The sequence below is a fragment of the Pollicipes pollicipes genome, unplaced genomic scaffold, assembly GCF_011947565.3.
Source record: "Pollicipes pollicipes isolate AB1234 unplaced genomic scaffold, Ppol_2.1 Scaffold_3087;HRSCAF=3621_pilon_pilon_pilon, whole genome shotgun sequence".
NCBI classification, from domain to species: Eukaryota; Metazoa; Arthropoda; class Thecostraca; order Pollicipedomorpha; family Pollicipedidae; genus Pollicipes; species Pollicipes pollicipes.
Window position 1 is genome coordinate 10286379 of NW_023596225.1, and position 19642 is coordinate 10306020.

Sequence of the window (19642 nt, forward strand, 5' to 3'; positions counted from 1 at the left end):
GGTTTCACAACCATGGCAGCAACCAGCTTTGCTCTTGTTATCAATAATACCAGCCCGTGGCAACATCACAGCAGGCCATTCAATGGGCTTGTATTCTGCCCTCCTTCCCCCTACCTCCTCCCCTTACTACCCCCGCGATGCGTCACTCACCTTGCGAATTTTTGGTGCGCTGCGTTTTCCGGATGATCCAGCGTTCCAGCTGGTCCAGCTCTACGTGTTCCATGACAAACTTCTCGAGCAGGTCGGGCCGCTCGCGGAGGGTGGCCGTGAGCCTCTCCCAGGGCGGTGGCTCTGCGGCGGGCGCCCGACGGCGGGTCAGGAGACGGCTGACAGCCGTGTCACACGCTACCGGGTCACATCAGGTCATGTCTTCGGGTCATCACATCAGGCAACAGGTCATGTCACCTGCGTCAGGTGATCAGGGGTGCTTCGGGTCGAATCCTTTGCTATGTCGCTAAGTCATACGAGACGCGTCAGTGAGATCATATGCAAATTGTAAGTGATATCAAATACATCCGACTACATCACACGCGCAGTCACATGATACTGACAGGGATATGGAGTGATCTATGCGCTACACATCGTACGCTTCACGTGATGCCACCACTATCTCTCGCTTACTTAAATCACCGGTGTGCCCATAAGTGCCGCAGTCTCCAAGTTGGCTGTGATGAGGAACGAAGCATGTTTTCACGCACTGAGCACTGCAACACGCAGCGAGCTGCTCAGACCGCTGACCCTGTTTGGCCACAGAGGGCACTCAAGAGTCAGCGGTGATGCTACAGGCCAAGGCGATAGTCCAGCTAGTGTCAGGTCATCACCTAGGTCAAGGCCATGTTACCTGTTTTTGTAACATGACGTTGACCTAGGTGATTAACGAGATCGCCTAAAAAGGACAAGGTGGGTGCATACTATCAGACAGCTCCAGGTTTAGGGAAAGACGGTGGTCTCGCAATCCAGCAGCGCATGAGTGTCAGAACGGTCGCACTGTTTGTTCTAACTGACATGGGAGGGTCAGCTGACAAATGACAAAAGAGTGTCAGCACGGCCATGAGCGAACGTGCCGTAGCACTGCATCGCTCGTAAAGCCCTCCACAGCTCGTCCAGCGAAACGGCCGCCGGCGAAATCCTATTCGCGCATGATATCGACCAACCTCGTTTGGTGAGGCCAGGAGGCGTGCGGAAGACTTTGCTTAGCAGTTACTATGAACTCAACGTCATCCATGCAAACCAGTTGAGAGATACTTGGAAACAGCCTGCACCGAGTTTTCACGATAAATCCTAGACGCGCGCCTGTCCGAATGTTCCGAGCCAGTATCATCGCAAAGCCTTTTCACGGATGTTACAGACACCGGCCGCACGCTGGACCTGCGTGCAGAGTGTTGATCATATTTAATTGTTTACAAAGTTCAAAAGTTGCATCGCAATTACATCTCACATTGGCGTAACGATAACTGACGCTAAACGTAGCCCTAAATTGGACTATGTGAGATCAACCGTGTCCAGTTGGTGCTTTGATGCTTGCTTTCTGAACTCCACACATAGTAGCCCAATACTTTCATCCCAACGTCCGCTATATTCAAGAAATCTAGTCGATGATCCCATCCAACATTGTTCAGTAAAACTAATAAATCGCATTAACTACCAACCAATGCAGGCGTAAATTTTGATTGTGACATATATTTACCAAACTGATTATATAGCCTTTTAAGAGCTTTAATAGGCAGCAAGCATCTAATCGCCTGTTGGTTGTCATTTTAATGACAAATTTGCATTACGACATTCCGGTTATGACCTACGGCCCGGAGGATCTGAGAAAGGGACTGAATTCCACCCGTGCTATGCACTGATTCCCTTTTCTGTTCAATTTTTTCATGTTCATTTGGCAGCAAAACTTCGTTATTTTTTGTTGGTTTTATTGTGGGAGTTTGCGTGGGTCTAATGATGCATTGCAGTAAGGCAATAGGGACGGATTACTTTTTTCCATGGCTGGGAAAGAAAGTAAAGTGAGTGCACAGATCCAGCAGGGAGATGCTAAGCCACAGACTTATGACGCAAGCCAACATCTAAAAATAGCTGACAAGATATAATGCAATCAAAATAGCGGGCAATAGTTTATAATAATTTTATGATATCAACAGGCAAAAGCTTGATAGCTTACACTGCATTTCATTGCTGTCTTTATAATTATGAGTCTCGAACCAGCATTCCGTCATACAAATACTCCTATCTTGAGAAATCACTGAAATAAATTGTCATCCAGATGTAAGTTGGAAAATTCAGTGGACTTCTGTTAGTTACCATCTGAAAAGCTAAAGGAGTTTACAGTCTGAATGTTGAAGAGAAGGCGAGGCTCGCAGACTTACAGTGGCGGGATTGTAGGGATACAGTGATTGCAAGGCATTGCAAGGTCTTCTGGAAGAAGACTTCGCAAAATTTGCATTTGTGAGATAAAGTAAACCGCTAGGTCACACACTTACTGCGCCACAAGCACCAGTTTGCTCATTCTGTACCGTTCTTGCTACGCCCAAACTCAGTGCCGTGTGCTGGTACCCTTACGTTTGTTCTCAAACTTCAACCCACAGCATTGTTTTACTCTTAAAAATTTGGACCGTGGTTGACAGCCTAATTACATGGGTCTGTTGCGACCCCATTCACGAAATATGTAACGTACCAAACCAACTGCGGTATTAACTGCATTGTTCTAAGGTATGTTCCAAAGTTGCGTGGCCGTTTAAATTTTGCACACGGGTTTTGCCAAATTTGCACTTAATTCGTCAATTTTCCAATGTACAAGATAGAGAATTAGTATAGCTAGCAAATACAAAGCATAAACATGCGCAAGCTCACACACAGTGCATAAGTGGCAGATGAGCATATTTCATTGATACAGCATTGAGCCTTCGAGACGTCGCGCTGACGAGTACGGCTATACTGAGCACACCACGTGGCTGAAGCACCTCACGCAGGCTGAAGTTATATGGGGAAGCACAGGTGTGCGCCACTCTCCTAGTCCTAGCCGGACGACATTTTTCGACCACACATCCTCATCTAACTGTTTAATTAATGAAATTACATGCTTTCACCGCATCACATTAAGTACTGATCTGCCCTAATCGTCTTACTGGGATCGGCTACCTGAAGACGACAGCCGCAAGAACTGCTGATCATGTTTTATAATATATCAAACTGCATGTGCCGCCAAGTCCTGCTCTCCCTCTCTACCCTCTCTCTCTCCCTCTCTCTCCCTCTCGCTCTCTCTCTCTCTCTCTCTCTCTCTCTCTCTCTCTCTCTCTCTCTCTCTCTCTCTCTCTCTCTCTCTCTCTCTCTCTCTCTCTCTCTCTCTCTCTCTCTCTCTCTCACTCTCTCTCCCGTTCCGTCTCCGTGCTCTCCTCTCTGCAAAAAAAAAAATTGTTCTCCTCCTCTATCCCCTCTATTTCCTCTCTCCTCTCTTCTCTCCTCATCTTCCCTCAGCCCTTCCCTCTCTGTTCTGTTCTATGCTATCTCTATTCTCCGCTAACTCTCCTCTCTCCTCTCTCCCCTATTCGTGCTCTCATTCTCCTTTGCCTCATGCCGCCCCTTCGCAGCACGCAGCGGGAATGCTCCGTTATTCCTGTTTGCCCAAGTGGTGTGATTTGTTTGCTCTGGGCGTTGTCTGGCCCGCTCGTGCCGCTACCCAGAGCGTGTTTATGCCGCGCGTGCGAGACGGAGCAGACACCTGCCAGACACGCTTTGCGCACGGCGGCCAGATGAAAGTACGTCGCTCGCCCGGAGGTCGACCCCAGCTGGCGTGACCCGTCTGGTGTTTGAGACCTGACCGGGTCACTCCCCAGCTGGCGTGACCTGTCTGGTGTTTGTGACCTGACCGGGTCACTCCCCAGCTGTCGTGACCCGTCTGGTGTTTGTGACCTGACCGGGTCACTCCCCAGCTGGCGTGACCCGTCTGGTGTTTGTGACCTGACAGGGTCACTCCCCAGCTGGCGTGATCCGGCCGCGGCAGGGCAGAGCTCATTGCAGAACTTTGGTCACGTTCAGCTGCATTACGGGGGCCGGGAATTACCCAGTGCAGAGAGCCTTTCTGCGACTTCTATCCGCCGACCTCTCTGTTTTGGGGGCGGAGAGTGTGCTCGTGCAGGTTTCTGCAAGACGCCCACGGCAATGAATGTGCTGGCCTGGCGGTCGTATCCAGCTCTGGGCTGCCGACTCCAGCGCACGACATGCCAGCTGGCGTCCTACCACACCACAAGCGCCGGTCAACAGACGAGCCTGCTGCCTGTATCCTGCAGTCCACCCTATCGGCATCACGTGATCCTGCGTCGGAGTGCCGCGGCTGGCTGGAGCCCAGCTGCTGACAAGCACGGCAGCCATGTCGGGGTGGCTAGAGCTCAGCTGCTGACAAGCGCGTCAGTCATGTCGGGGCGGCTGGAGCCCAGCTGCTGACAAGCACGGCAGCCATGTCGGGGCGGCTGGAGCCCAACTGCTGACAAGCACGGCAGCCATGTCGGGGCGGCTGGAGCCCAGCTGCCGATAAGCACCGCAGTCATGTCGGGGCGCGTCGTCACGTGACCCGGTACGCCGGTACGTACCGGTTCTGTCGTTGCAGGAGGACGATGCTGTCCGATTGTTTGATTGGGCACCGTGGGTGGAAAACCCTGGAACGAAGGCAGAAGCACGTCATGCTCGGCAATAGCTCGGCACAGCTTTTGTTCGATTGTCCACGCCACGTGTCACCCTCTCCCTTGTCAGCAGCATTCCGTGACATTTCAAGGGAGCGTTCCACATCTGCAAGGGGTTTTGAGCTGAAACAACCATCTTGAGGATCATTCGGTGCAGTTCACAGCCCCACCCGCCTCAAGACCTAAAACCCTCTAGTTTCTGAGCTACACGCCCGCGAAAATGTTCAAACCAAGGTCAACCAGTCATTCATGACGTGATTATAACTTTATTGATACCCTGCCACTCCACTGACCCTGCGGCAGTCAAGGTCAATGACGACATAATTGCATAGTCATTCATATATAGTGTTCGTGAGCACGATTTCCAGACATAACGACCACCGATTGACTCTCCATCAATTTGTTTGCAAACTATGCAAGATTATAGCACGGTATTACGTTTTGTGCGACATAAAACGAGAGGTTATGCATTCTTCCTAGTTATTGCGGAAATAGAATCGCAATCGACTTACTTAAGGCTAGCACTGTAACCAACCATATGAAAGCAAGTAACCACCTTGAAGACACACATTGTCCTTAGACACGCTTCCGTTGACCAATTCTTTTGATAATGCATGTAACAGATGAATAGATGCATAGCCCTAATTGAAGTACATCAACTATTCTTAAACATAAGTTGTGCGGCACGAACAGGTGCAAGGTAATGCTGGGTTGAGGGATGTAGTTAGCTTCAATCCCACCAGGAAAGGCGAAACACAATGACTGTTTTATGGCTGCTTTCTAAAAGCGGTTCATAAGATTAGCTCTTTTTGTCGTGGCTCCTGCGCATGGTAGTTAACTTGCGCATTAACACGTGGTTGGGTGAGGAGGTCAACTAGACTCTCCAAAAGTGTTCATAATATAATACCCGAACGGCGCGGAACAGCACCGCTAAACCATACAAAGCTGTAGGCAATCAAATAGTGGATCGCTTAGCACAAACAAAATTGATTTGCTGCGAAAGTCAGCTGACCTTTGTCAGATTAAAGTGAGACCGTGGCTGTCACAGAAGGCAAATTCAGGAAATCTTTCAATATGGTGCGGCAACAGAGTGTCAGACGACACCATACATGTCTGACATATATTCTATCTGCAGACGTCCCTTTGCGAGCTGTAGAGAGTCCAGCATTGACTGATGTGGGCGCATTCTGGCCTGCACACGGCTCATTATGTGTATGTTATTGAAACATGCTCCAAAGATGTCCCCCCCTCCCTGTGTCGCCCTCTGGAATTGGGCGCTTATTGAAAATGAAGGTTATGATGCCCGACATATGGTTTTGGGTTTTGTCACTCCTTTACCGAATGGGCCGATCTAGGATTTCATGCAATGGACAGGCTGCGGATATTGTGCTACCCACGAAATTCGGTGCCTTCGAAATGTGACCCCTTGCGGTGCCCTTGGAATTTGCTGCCTGTTGAAAATAAGCACTACGTGGTTCCAAAATGCAGGTTTTGGGATTTGGGTGCCACGAAGGGACACGAGGACCTCATAAGCTCCCCCCCCCCCCCTGGATCCATTCTTGTTTTGAATGCATTGTTCGATTACAAGCTAGAGAAAAGAGCAATCAAATTTCAGCAGGCCTGGAGCATTACCATCACACCATTCAGTGAAGTATTTTTTTTTTTTAGCCCCAGTGACCGGTACTTGCGGTAGACCTGAAGAGGGCCAGTCATTGACTTAGAGGGCCTATTCCGGCTTGGGGGGGGGGGGGGCAGCTTTCTAATATTAGCGTCCTCACTTTCGCATTATGGAGTATGTCCCCGCTCCCAACTTGAACATAGCTTCCGCATCTTCGCAGATGCGTGTTAAACTTGCGCGACCTACCATGACCTGCGCATTTAATTCAACCGTACACAAACTTGGAACTCACTATGTATCCCATCGGCAACGTGCACGCCGAAATCAATGGAATGGTGCATGAAATGTCCATGGCATTAATGTAATGACTCAAGTGTGTACCCACGAACGCACATGAAACAGACTGAAGCTAGCGAGTGCTTTCAGCACTTGAGGCCATTTTACCGGGCTTACGATGACCTGAAACTTGAGGTTACGCACTGTTGAGTTGTGATTCAAATTATAACTCAGGGAAATTAAATCCTAAAATGCGGCATCAGTGGCGTGGCCAGGATTTCGCCTGAGAGGAAACTGAGTCGGGGCGCATGGGGCCTCTGAGGCAAGACCCCTTCCCCTTTGTTGCTAAAGGTGCCCTGCTTTTTATTTATGGCGCATTCTTAGCTTTAAAATCCTATGTTTCTGCCTAGGGATCCCTTTTCGTTAATGGTTCATAAACCCTACCTGCGTCTCAAACTGTTCCGCTCCCCCGCCGAAAAAAACTGGGCCATTCCGCTTCAGGGAGCCCGGCTGTCTCCAAGAAAGGGGCACGATCCCAAAGCCCTCCTCCCCTGGCCTCCTTATTGTGTACAGCATGTACACACGTAATAGAAGCTCAGAAATTAATTTTTTTCTAGACCAGGTCACCTCGCTGACGTCATTGAAACGTTATCCAGAACGGCCTTAACTTTTATTGAAGCCACCACAACCGCTCACCACCTAGCAGAAGACAACGCCTTCACACCTGACGCCTTGAAAACCGGATCTCTTAATCAAGTTGAACAATCATGAAGAACTACATCTCAACACGGAAGATGCTCAAAAGCCAGAGACTTCTCTCATCCGTCAGCTTTATGACCACACCTTAATTCGGCATAAGATGACCCAACTGCCCTTTCTTAACGCCGGGCGTCTTGAACACTTGTTGACAACTTCCAGGAAAAGGAAATCGCTGACGCCTTTTGCTCCGCAGCCATGCAGAAATCACAGCTGTTTCCTATTGTCGTGCTTGCACGGTTGGCAGTTGCGACACACCTCTAATGCGTACTTTGGTGTGTTTCGCGAGATGTGTACTAGCGTCATTGTCAGTCGATTAACACGCTCATCTAGATCAGGGTAGTATCCGCAAAGGGCCTGTGATTGTCAAGCCATGAGAGTCATACATGTATCAGCCTCAGCTTGTGCTTAATATTGCCACCGTTAAGATTCATCGAGCACATATAAGTGAGGTGTTGGATATCGGCTTTTCAAAGCTATTTCAAGGCTTATCAAGGCCAGGCTATAAGCGTCGACTACCTTGATATCTTCCCCAAATAAGTAAAGTGGCAATTGCTTGAATCCTCGCGAATCATGAGGAAATGCTGGAACTCTGAATAGCAGGCTCTGGCCCTGGTCATGTGCAGCATAACGGTCCTTTTGCCTTTTAACATTCTTATCCTTCCTATCATTATCTTTTCTAAGCTTCACGGCGTCCCGTTCTCCGTACCCAGCCCATCCCAGTCAACATGCCCAGAATCCATTATCCAGTCACCGAGCCAAGCTGCTTGTCATTTCTTTCTTTGCTTTTTGTGAGCTTCAATCCTGTCCGTCTAATACGGCGTACGTATTTCCACAACAATGACCGCGAAACACTTATATTTCAGTCTAATTGAACATAAACGGAGAGATTCAGTGTAGACACGGATGCATATATTTCCACGCATGTATATATATATATATATATATATATATATATATATATATATATATATACATAACAATCTATAATTGACATTGCATTTTTCAGTTTGTTCCAGCGAGGATACTGGTCAAAGTTTGCTATACCCTTATGGAACCATGGAGCCAGCCAGAAAGAACTCGCGATGGAAGACGCATGGAAGAATCGCGGCATGCTCTGCAGCTTGGTTATGTCGGTGTCTAGTGTGTCAATCGCTTGGGCATGATTAAAACGCCGCCAGTAGCCTGGCAGCAGCCGAGTGGACGTCCTGCTGGGGTTCGGCTGCGCCCGCACCGGTCCACTGTCGGCGTGGAAACCGCACCTCAGGCAGCGTAGCACGCCTGCACCAACCGTCAGCAATGGCTGCTGCAAAGCGAGTTCACTGGCTGCGCCACAGAGCGACTTATTGGACCGAAACGTGCCGCCGTCGACGAAGGCTTCATCACCATGGCAACGTGCGACAACACCGACCTCAGCACATCAGACCGCTTTGCCGGTGCGCTGCGTCGGGCCGGACGCGTGCTCGAGCCCCCACTCTATTTCTTCTCCGGACGGCAGCGGAATTGAGATTGACACCGTACTCTGTCACTGGACTCGTCTTTCACGAGCGAAATTGTGCCGAGTTTAACCACTGAATTTGGCGTAACGCTGCAGCTACGAACGACAGTTGCAGCCACACACAGTCATGCGTCAAAGCGGTGCACAGAAACTCAATTTTTGTGGTAGCGCCCTTTGTGAAAGCCTAGACGTGAGCAGCCTAATTTTCGAAAAAAGGGACAATAAAGAACATTCTTTGGAGGACTTTGAAACCGATTCGAGTGTGGCGATACCGGATTCACTGACTTAGTTTGAAACATTTTCAAGTATCCTGCGACAGCTTGAAAACTGACCAGAATTCAATTTTGTCAGATCCTTTCGTCTGCGATATTCGACTGTTACCGCAAAGATAGCTGCTCCGGTCACGTGTTTCAGCCATCCAAGAACACGCACTTGCATTGACATTACGGCACAAGGCATCAAACAGCCATTGCTAATGGGCGGAGCAATGCAAATCCAAAAGGTGAGTCGTCAACGTAAATAAATGAAATGATACGAATGCACCAACCAGAACGGTTAACAGGAAGCCATAAATGCATCCTCAAAATAATAACTCGCCCGCACTGCCCTTAAAGGGAATGTTTCACACTTGAAGATATTGAAGAAAGCATCAGATATGGTGGAACAAGCTCTCTTACAACTACTGGTATAATTTTTAAGTGGAGAAGACTGCTCTAGACCGCATAATTCTCCGTTAGGTTAGCATGCTCCTCAATGCGGGATGGTCTGATTACGTCATCGTACCTTGCAAAATGTTGATTGAGAGCCAATTGACGGCCGATATATCTGGAAAGCACGCTCACGAGCTTCAGTTATAAGCGCCTCAAAAATGATATCTTTATTGGCCTAAATCACCGCATGACTTATGGGGTGGCAGAATTTGAATGACGTTGTTACGACGTCATGAATGCCATCGTGACTTTGAAATACTCTCTCCGATATACCTTTCCCCATTCTCGCGAGCGTGGACCTCAGAAACCAGATGGGCTTAGACTTTAAGAAAGGCAGGATTGTGAACACCACTAAAAGGTCTTCAAGATGGCTAAATTAGTTCAAAACCCCATATGGATGTTGAACACCCCCCCCCTTTCAACTTTTTAAATTTTCCGAAAGACCGCTAGGATTGAAGTAACCAAACCCCGTGAAGATAGTGGGATCCAATCAATTTGCTTGTGAATTGGGGTTAGGGGCAGTAACCTGAATAATAAGCCAGTTTATTAAACGGTGTTTCCCACAGCATCCGTGTACGTTATTCGCGTCAATGATGTAATGGTGTCACATGAACTTGTTCAGGTTATTTAAGACCCATCATCGAGCTGCTTCGTCTAGCTGCGTGACCGACCGGGGCAATTTTAGACCGAGCCTCATCTCATGATACCCTGAGCACTGTATCTGTGATCAACCCACTCGGCTCGCGCTGGCTGTGCTCGCGAACAGCCTGGTCGCCCCTCCCACGTCGCCGGTGTTACGTAAGCAGCCATATCGGCGGCGCTGACCGGCCCCGATGCGGACGCCAGGCTGAGGAGAGATTGAGCGGGGGCGCCGTGGCTTAGTCGCTCCGGGGCCGCCGACAAGCACGGTGATTAGGTCCGCAGGGGACAGCCGGTTAGCTATAGGCCGGGGCTCCGGCGCCGTACCGTTCTGGCCTGGCCGCTGCAACAGCAGACGACCCGCTCTCCGGAATGAAAGGCTTTCGGTTGAGGCCACTCAAGGAAGGGGACGTGGGATCACGTCCAAAATATGCCTTGTTCGGTTGTTCTCTTACATGTCCGGTGAGCATCGCGGATGAGTAGATTCCACGAGAGTGATAATGTGTTCTTGTTGCAAGCGCTTAGATGCCGCTCCAGCGTTTGAGGCAAATAGTGGAGCCCTGTTAAATTAACGCATTATCAACCATTACTGATTCGCAAACCATTACACACAAACGGGTAATTAAAAAGTTCGCATATATGTGAGTACTTCGATTCATCAAACATTCGGTATTTGTGCTCCACCTGTGAGCGAGTCGACATGTCGTGAGGGACACATAGAGTGCTGCTGATAGACGGCGGTTATACAAGACATATCATTCTAACATGCGCTACCGTGGTCGTTTGAAAGAGACGCGTTCGATGCAGGTCAGTTTGAACCCACTGAAGTGTCAATTTTTTTTAGATCTAGCAGCATCGAACCCACAGGAAACATAGGGCCGTATATATGAACTTCCTTGTGTCGAAGAGTAAGTACCTTGGTAGCGATCTTCGCGTCAAACAAGGCCAAACAAGGCCAAACTCGAGATTAGTGTCAAAGTGCCCTCAAATCGACTCACGTAAGCAATTTTAACCTCGATGCATTTGCGAGCAAAAGTTTCCTTGTGTTGTAATCAGGTCATTGGACGTGTTTGGCTTTGGAAAATCAAAACGACTCAATGTCTTGAAGATATTTTTGATGTTTGAATTTAAAATCAGCGCCAAGAGCAATCCTAGGCGAACAATCCTAATCCTTCGACATGTACTACATACTCTAAAGCAAAATAATACTCAGGGTCATTTTAAGTGATGACCTCCCCTGACCTGCATGACGTCAAATTCAGAACTATGTCAACGTCCTTGTGATCAAGGAAGTCGAAGTGAGCGTTGAAAACTGTCTCTTAAAAGAAGTTATATAGTAACACAGCGGTTTTATGTTGGCATTGATTTGGCATTTATACATGACCCAAAGTTCATCCAATAAATCGTAATATATCAGCTGTCTTCTTGTCTGAGAAACCAGTCCAAAACATGTCTGACTTGGTCCAACACTTCATCGTATCACTCATGTATCGTGTCAGCTTAAAATAATCCTTTTACTTTCGACCCTTTTAATTCTAAAATCATCGTTTCAATTCCTAAATTACATTTGCGGGCAGCCATAGTCTAAATTTGACCCGCTAGAGGTCACTTACCTTTTGAGGCATGTTTTTATGCCGAGCGATCAGCTATTTCATTGCATACCATGTTCAAAGCTTGTCATAGTTGTGCTGTATCATTCGAAAGCCTTACTGAAACCTTGGGGGGGGGGGAATGGCCCACCCCCACCTGAGTGCGTGCTAAGTGTCATCGAGCCGTATCACGAGAGGGGCTGTGACGCGTGTGGCCCCATGTCAGACGCTTTCTCCTTGCATAACTTTATCCGGCTGCTCATACCGAGCAGTTTTTTTAGCTCAATATCGTATTTATTTCAAGCATTAAGAACTTCTCTGATAAGGTGTTCACATATGCGGTGCTAGCCGCATAAATACACCAAAGACCTCACATGTGCTGTCTGCAGCCAAGGCCATTCAATGCCTATCATTGAACCTGTGCCTGATTTCACACTCAGAATCATGTGCTTTTATAATGGATTGGTTTTTACGCGCGTAGAGACCTCCTGCGTTGGTAGGCGGTGCTGACAAGCTATGGTCAGAACGCTGTGCTTTTTTTGTTTTCTGCAAACGCGCGGTATATAGCTCATGCTCGGTCGTAATGCGCGCTATGGTGTGCGTTCTTTGGGACGAATGTTGCAGATCACTTACTCTATAACATAAGTGGGCCAAGATGTCAGCTGATGTGATGCGAAAATGCTGATGGCGATCTGTGCGTACCCGTTGGCAGCACGCCTAACCCACACGCAGCTCAGGGGACAAACTCCCATCAGCCGGTCTATTTTTCGCAGCAAGGAACATTGCAGTGAATGTCGGTGTTCATAAGAAATACACACAACACGCCTTATGATATGCACCTCCATCTTGTGGGCACACAGAGCACTTGGCGGATACACATCCTGTCTCACACCCTCACCCAGTGGGAAGCTGTTGTGGTAACTTCGTAGGACTTGTCACTACCATTACTCTGTTCCCAAGTCGACGCCTACCACGCATTGCTGATATCCAAGCCAAGGTGATGGCACGCGTAGGTAAATACTGTGGCCTTCACCCTACGGACATATTTTTACCTTTGCCCTTAGGCCATGGACCCCTTCGCTTCGCTGGCCCTACCCCTTCACAAGATTTCGAAAACTAGAGCGAGAGCCACGGGAAAAGAGCAACAGGAACGCTTTAGGGCAAAGTACATTAGGTAAGTGAAACTGAACGATAAGGAAGCGACATTTGATAGGCAAAATCAGACCATAGGGATCAAATTACGACTTGTATACCTCTCCTGTTATCTCATCAACTAAGCATACTGCCACAATGCCAAAGACGACGTTGAATAGCTGGTGACAAAACCCTATCATGTGGATACTAGTCAACATCGACACATGTAGCCTGTGATGCGTCATGTCAAGTGAAAGGGGTGAAAACGACGGTTGAATTGGCTCATTTTGCTATATGTAGACCTCCACAAGACAAATCAGTGGGGAAAACAGCGTCAGAAAGATCTTTCAAGGCTCTGAGATCTGTGTCATCGTCGTCTAAATCACCTGAACTAAACTAGCTCTGAGCTGCTAGGTCGCGAAAGTCAAAGTTTGACTGCTTAACATAGAGTGGCCGGGCCACACAGACGTTGCCAAAATGATGTCGATGTGTCCAATGAAGAAAATGACGAAATTGGGCATATAAAACCTTTTTAAGGTGTATTTCCTGCGAAAAATAGGCGTTATTTGTCACTTTTGAGGAAAACAACACCATATTATTTCATGAAAGACGGTATGGATTGTGAATTATCGAAGTCAAACTTCGAATTTCCACGTGTGGCAAAATCATGTAAGCCCAACTTGCCAACAATGTCAATGCTGCGCTCAAAGCCGTTCAGATGTTTTGTTCTGGGAAATATTTAAGAAGGGAGTGGGGGTGGGTTCCGGGCAGGGTTGAGACCTTGGTCATCTTCAACTAGTTTCTCCCACTATCTGTTTTTTTCGATTAAAAGTTGGCTATAACACGGGCATAAACGGATAGAAACTCAAAATCTGTGATATTCCCCTTTACATTCACTATATCACCACACGATAGTTGCAATGTTTTCTATTCATTTAAAAGCAACAAAAACAGCAGCTTGGTTTAACATAGTCAACGTATGTGATGTGTCTGCTGTAATTGGTGCACCAATTAACACCTAATAATCGTGTACCCTAAGACTGTTGAACATGACTTGTTACATTTGACTGCTCCCATAACCAGCTGCAGCATGTTACCACACACAGGTGGATTTGTATCTTATTCAGCAGTTAATGCAGCCATGTAAAACACGCAGAATGCAATGCAAAGGCATAATGCAAACGCATCCTATTACTGCCTTTTTGATGAGCATACCGAATCCGAAACAAGACCTGCCGAGTTCGTTGAGCTTACAGCGTTATGAAAGCCGATACTCATGTTGATCCCATTTCTCTACGGTGGAGCCACCGGGGAGCGGCGGTTCATGGAGCCTACGGGATGTCAGACACAATATTTTTCTGCAGTCTGGCACTGAAAATCGGGCTTTGCCCCGCCCAAAATGTGATCTTCATACCACTCCTGCATGTTTCAACAGCAATAGCTATCTGGTGGCCGACACGGGATTGTCAAGCAATCAATATGTCTCATCATTACGATTTTGGAGAGCAAGTGCGTGTTAAAACCGACAAATAGATTGTTCTGCGTCAGGAGTATGAGATTTGGGGGTTCAGTAGTGAAAAACCATGAGGCAGGTTCTATTGGTTCTACCGCTAGTGGTTTTTCCCCCTTGTTTTGCCTAGGCTGAGACATAACCAGCAGGTAAAAACTGTCCCAGCTGGTGGCTGTAAGTGTCTATGTTCTCCAGGTTCACCCCTGGTCACAATTTAGATCATGTCACAGGGATGATAAGAATCACTTTTATCATCTGCTTCATGTAAATGAAATCCCTATCTTGTGCACCTTTCTCGCAACTTACTTCTGACATCTTGCATTTTTCGTCAGGCAGCCCTTCTTCTCAAACAAGATTTTAATGCTCAGCGCAACATGCTAATACTAACTATGCTTAACATCCTGTTTATTTTGATATTTTGCTCTCCCAGTTTTGCACCATTGGCTCTCAGCATGTTGTGCAGTACTTAAGTTTCTGCTAATTTCTGCCAGTTTTGACATCAGTAGCATCTGTCAGACAGTCTTGGGCGGTAAAAGCCGGCAGACGAAATCTCCGGCGGCGCCACAAATTTTGACTAGGGGAAGCAGGATTTTCCAGGGGCTTGCTGTACAAAATAGGGGCCCCTAACATGGCAAGGTCTGCCATATTTAAAGGGAATGGCATCGAGGGCATGTGCCCAATATTAAGTTGTCACACAAATCGCATCCAAGTAAATAAATGTGACAATCAAAAATAGAGCATCCTCTTAATTATTTAGCAAAGTATCTCGTTCACTTCAAACGGGGCCCCTTTTGCAGGAAATGATCTGTTGATGCGCAGAGGGGCTTCCTTTCCAGAACAGGATTCTTCCTATTTACGGAGGGGCTCCCAAATCAAGGGGCCTCGTTCTCCCAAAATAGGGTGCCTTGGTCCGGGAACATAGCCATCTGACGCATGAAAGAAACCTCCTGTTCTAGAAAAGGGGCCTCCAAAATATAGAGGGTGCCTCCGTACCCAGAGCAGGAGTCTCCTAGCTCGTTACAGTGCATCTAAAGCCAGCAAATGGACGCCAGTAACAAAACATTGGGCATACTTATCTAGAGCATGGGCTACCCTATTCATGAAAGTAGCCCCATGATCCAGAAAACGGGTCTCTTAATAAAGAAGAAAAAATCTGAGAACGAATCGTTACTCTCTAGCTTAGTTAGGAGGGTCTCCTTTGTCTAGATTTTGGAAATCTAGGGATAGGTATAATGCCTTTAGTTAAGGAAAGAGAGGCTTCCCAAAAATTATGAGCGGGAAAAACATACGCGCGCCCTCCCCCCCCCCCCCCCCTCCTTCTTACTGCGCTGCCTCTACCGCCAACGCCGTCTTTTTGTCTCCGCCACTCCCCCTCGTAGAAGAAGTGCTAATGCATCCTTGAATCTATAGCAGTCTACGCACGTCGGCTGGAAGCAATACATGAATTCAAAAATGTCCTGGCCATATCATGTTTAGAAGGCAGAGACATTGCGCGTCTTTAACGCAATTTTCACATCTATGTCTCCGCAATATGATAAGCATATACGTCTTCGAGTAGATCACATGTTACAACTGAGCACATGCGTAACGTGTGCAATCTATTTAAGTTTCTCGCCATTAGCAGTCAATAATCGAGATGCTATAATGCTATATCAGTTCACTACAGCCCAGGTAGTTATCGCTGAATTGGAGCAGTTATTCCCGATGTGAGCAACTCAACTTCAGAGTAATCGGCAGAGGAAGAAAATACGCGTAGTTGCCTTTCCTTTTCTGTGTTGTTTCTGAGTTGTCTTCGCAGACCGTATCGTTGCCTAATTCTGCTCTTTTCAGTTTCTCCTCCGCATCCAACATTAATACCACTAATGTTTTAGCGAAACAGGCTGCGAAACTCATTCGGTGTCCTTCTGTGTAAGCTTGCTACGATATCAAAACCCGTTGGACATGCCGTTCGTCTAAAGCGCACACTGTATATCCGATATGCATACGTACATTTAACTTTGGCCGCCATCCATTCGAAGTTTTCACCTTGGGCGGTAACGCATCAACCCATCGCTTCTTTTACACTCGAAGCACTCCTAGAAGTCCCGTTCTGTAAGCGCATCAAGCACTTTCTGCATCTGCACTCAGTCTCCTCCACGGAACCCTTAAGCTTCAACTGTTATCTTGGGAAAGGACAAGTCGAAGAGGGCCGAATTTGGTGGAGAGGTCGAGTAGGAAGAAAGGAAAGTGTTGGTGCCGCTAAAAAGTTCGCGCGCTTTTAACAACGGTGAGGGGGCGCGTTGTTGTGTTCGTGCCTCCAATTGTCGTCGCGCACAATATAGTAGAACTCTACCGCTCTGTGGCGTCTGTATCTATCGTTCCAGTGGCAGTGTCAGGCTGTCAAAGTCGAGTTCTACTACGTACAGAACGGTAGAGTTTTGCGCTGCTTCACACAGACCTCAGCTGACCTCGGGATTAACAGTCTGACACCGAAAGACATCCCATTAAACCATCCTGCAAATGTAAAAGCAAACATGCTCTTGTTGGCGCTCTGGACCTGTTTTCCTGAGGCGAACACTGTCAGGGCCTCAACTATGGCAAAGTGGCCGCTCACAGTGGGTGGAGAACGCACGAGCTTTTGCGCGGCGCCAAAGCCATCGTCGCTGCTAACTTGCCCGCCGCGTCACCAGACCTGGCTCCCCACGCTGTCTTCCCGCTCCCGAGTGCAAGGGAGATCCAGTGTGGTTCTCAGATGGTGTTTGACACACTTAAAGAGTGTGACTTCCAGAGAGCGCTCTGAGCATGGCAGAAGTGCTGGGAACAGTGCAGAGCTCTGAGCATGACAGAGATGCTGGGAGCGGTGGGGCGCTCTGAGCACGGCAGAGGTACTGGGAGCGGTGGAGCGCTCTGAGCACGGCAGAGGTGCTGGGAACGGTGCGGCGCTCTGAGCACGGCAGAGGTGCTGGGAACGGTGCGGCGCTCTGAAGCACGGCAGAGGTGCTGGGAACGGTGGGGGCGCGCTGAGCACGGCAGAGGTGCTGGGAACGGTGGGGGCGCTGGACACAGTGAATGCTTCGTAGGGATGGCGGCCCAGGTGAAACTATGTACGTGCTCTGCTTTTCATAGGCGTGGCCTCGGAAATTTTGATGACGTTCAGTATACATATGTATGATATGTATTGCGTCATGTTGTGCGTGAATCAGTCAACAATAGAATCTGGCTTTGGCCGAAATGTTATTTTTAGGCGTTTCTTTCGTGGCACGGTAGTCTACCTCAGGTTTAAAGATGTGGACAACGGTGAAAGCTTCTGAACAATGCTTTTGAACTATGCACATTATTCTTAGACATTAGCAAATAATACTTAAGTTTCGCACACTGTTGAGAAAAATATAAAACATTGACCAGCCGTTACAAAGTTGCAGTAAAATAAAACACCGAATTTACGTTTACGAGTACGAATACCCTATTTACGTTTGGTGGCCAGACTGTTGCAATGCGATCGACATTTTGTACCTTGGACCGTGAATCCGTTCCAAAGAACTTTCACACTCTCCATTTAACAAATTATTCAAAACAAAGAAGCTAAGGTCTTAAGCTAATTATACTCGCTATCGAATCATAATGAAAACCTTACTGTTGTTCTCAATTTATGGTTCTAGCTTGGGTATACGCAGCTAAAGCGAATTGGCATACAATGTGTGATAAGTATTGACGAATGTGCTTCCTTGAATGCCTGTTATTTCTAGCATGTACTTTTATTGTACATGCTACAAGGTGAGGAGGCAGGCAAACTTAAGTCAACAAGTTTGGTGATAATTTTACCTGAGAAGAGCGAAAGCAGCCTTACGAGAAGAACTGCAACAATAAATACACCGTACAAAACACAAACTACACCTTTAAATCTAAGGGCTGTCCACAGGAGCTCAAGGACAATGGGTTTTAGAAGCATCTTCTGAGGAGAAGAGGGCTTACAAGATTTGGGCCGTTTTCAGCTCGCAATGTAAATTTGTCATGAACGTCCAATACTCAAAGATGCGCGGACAGGTCATGTAATTTCAGCCTGATTGTACATCTGAATCAAATAACGTCCTTTTTAATGGTGATTTTTGAGGTCGTTGCCGTGTGGCTTAGATTTAGCAACACAGCTTATGCAAAGCTCACGCGACAAGCACGCGTCAAACTTTGGTAAACCGCAGGTAGGGATGAAATTATGCAGACTTACGTGAAGTATGAAAGCATAGGCGCGTATTTGTGAAAACTGTGGTGACAAACATTTAAAATCTCTCCTTCGTCATCTGACTCCCAGGTGCGCAGAGGTCGGCAACAACGGCAACCAGCAGCGGACCAGGGCCATTGAACACCAAATGGCGAAAACAGAGCGGTCTGACGATTACGGGAATATAACCTCATGTAACCTTGAAGCGACGCAGTCAAAGGACCGCGAAATTCGGCACCCCACCTGGAAGACTAGCCGGCGAAGGCTGGCTTCTGATTGGCTCCGGCATCCTGACGTCACAGTTGACGCTGGGCGTGGGACTGACCAGATCTTTTCGTACCCTGGTGAAGCACACGCCCATCTGGCTACACTTTACATGGCGCAGAGCCGCCGCGTCAGTCCACAGTGCGGGCCTCTGCGGCCGTGCTCGGCGTCGGCACCCAGCGCGCTCTCACGCCGGCCGGCCGCCGGTCGGCGCCAGCCGCGCCGGGCCGCGCCGCCGCCGCCGCCGCCGCCGCACAGGTGGCAGCACCGGCGGCCGGCCGGTCAGACGGCGCGGCGCCGACGGTGTGCCGGACCCCGGGGGCCTGCTGCTGCAGCTGGGGTCAGGGTCGGCACGCCTCAGGTCGGCGCTGGTGCACCTTGGGCTCGCCACCCGCACACCTGTGGCCGACGCGGGGCTGGTACGCTTGGGATCAGGGCTGGTGCGTTTGGGATTTGACTTTGAGAGGAACTTTGAGAGTGAAGTGGACCAAATCCGTGGAGAAACACGTTTTTGCTGCAATTTGGGCATAAGTTTAGTCCGTTGACTAACGCCATGGTAGCCCCCGGGGGCACGTGCCACCTTTACCAAATTGATGGTATTCATTAATCAGCGCAGCTGCTAAGCTTAAGATAGCAGGTCACGTTGGGACCCTGCCCTTTTTAAACAGAACCGCCATTTTGCACCACTGCTACCCCGCAGTTACGCTTCTTCCGTGCTTCCCCGTATTTCCCTTCCCCCATTCGGTCCTCCTCAGACTAATATCTATAGATACAGCA

At 48.3% G+C, this 19642-nt stretch overlaps 1 protein-coding gene across 1 annotated transcript in view; it reads right to left on the reverse strand.

Annotated features, from left to right (window-relative positions):
- The window catches only part of LOC119089694 (putative 3',5'-cyclic phosphodiesterase pde-5), an 85748-nt gene extending 66708 nt beyond the window's left edge, over window positions 1–19040 (reverse strand). Inside the window, 3 exon segments of the mRNA XM_037212502.1 lie at window positions 151–291; window positions 4587–4652; window positions 18845–19040. Of these exon segments, the coding sequence (XP_037068397.1) occupies window positions 151–291; window positions 4587–4652; window positions 18845–18962 (325 nt within the window). The 5' untranslated portion in view covers window positions 18963–19040.
- Window positions 19041–19642: the final 602 nt, after the last annotated feature.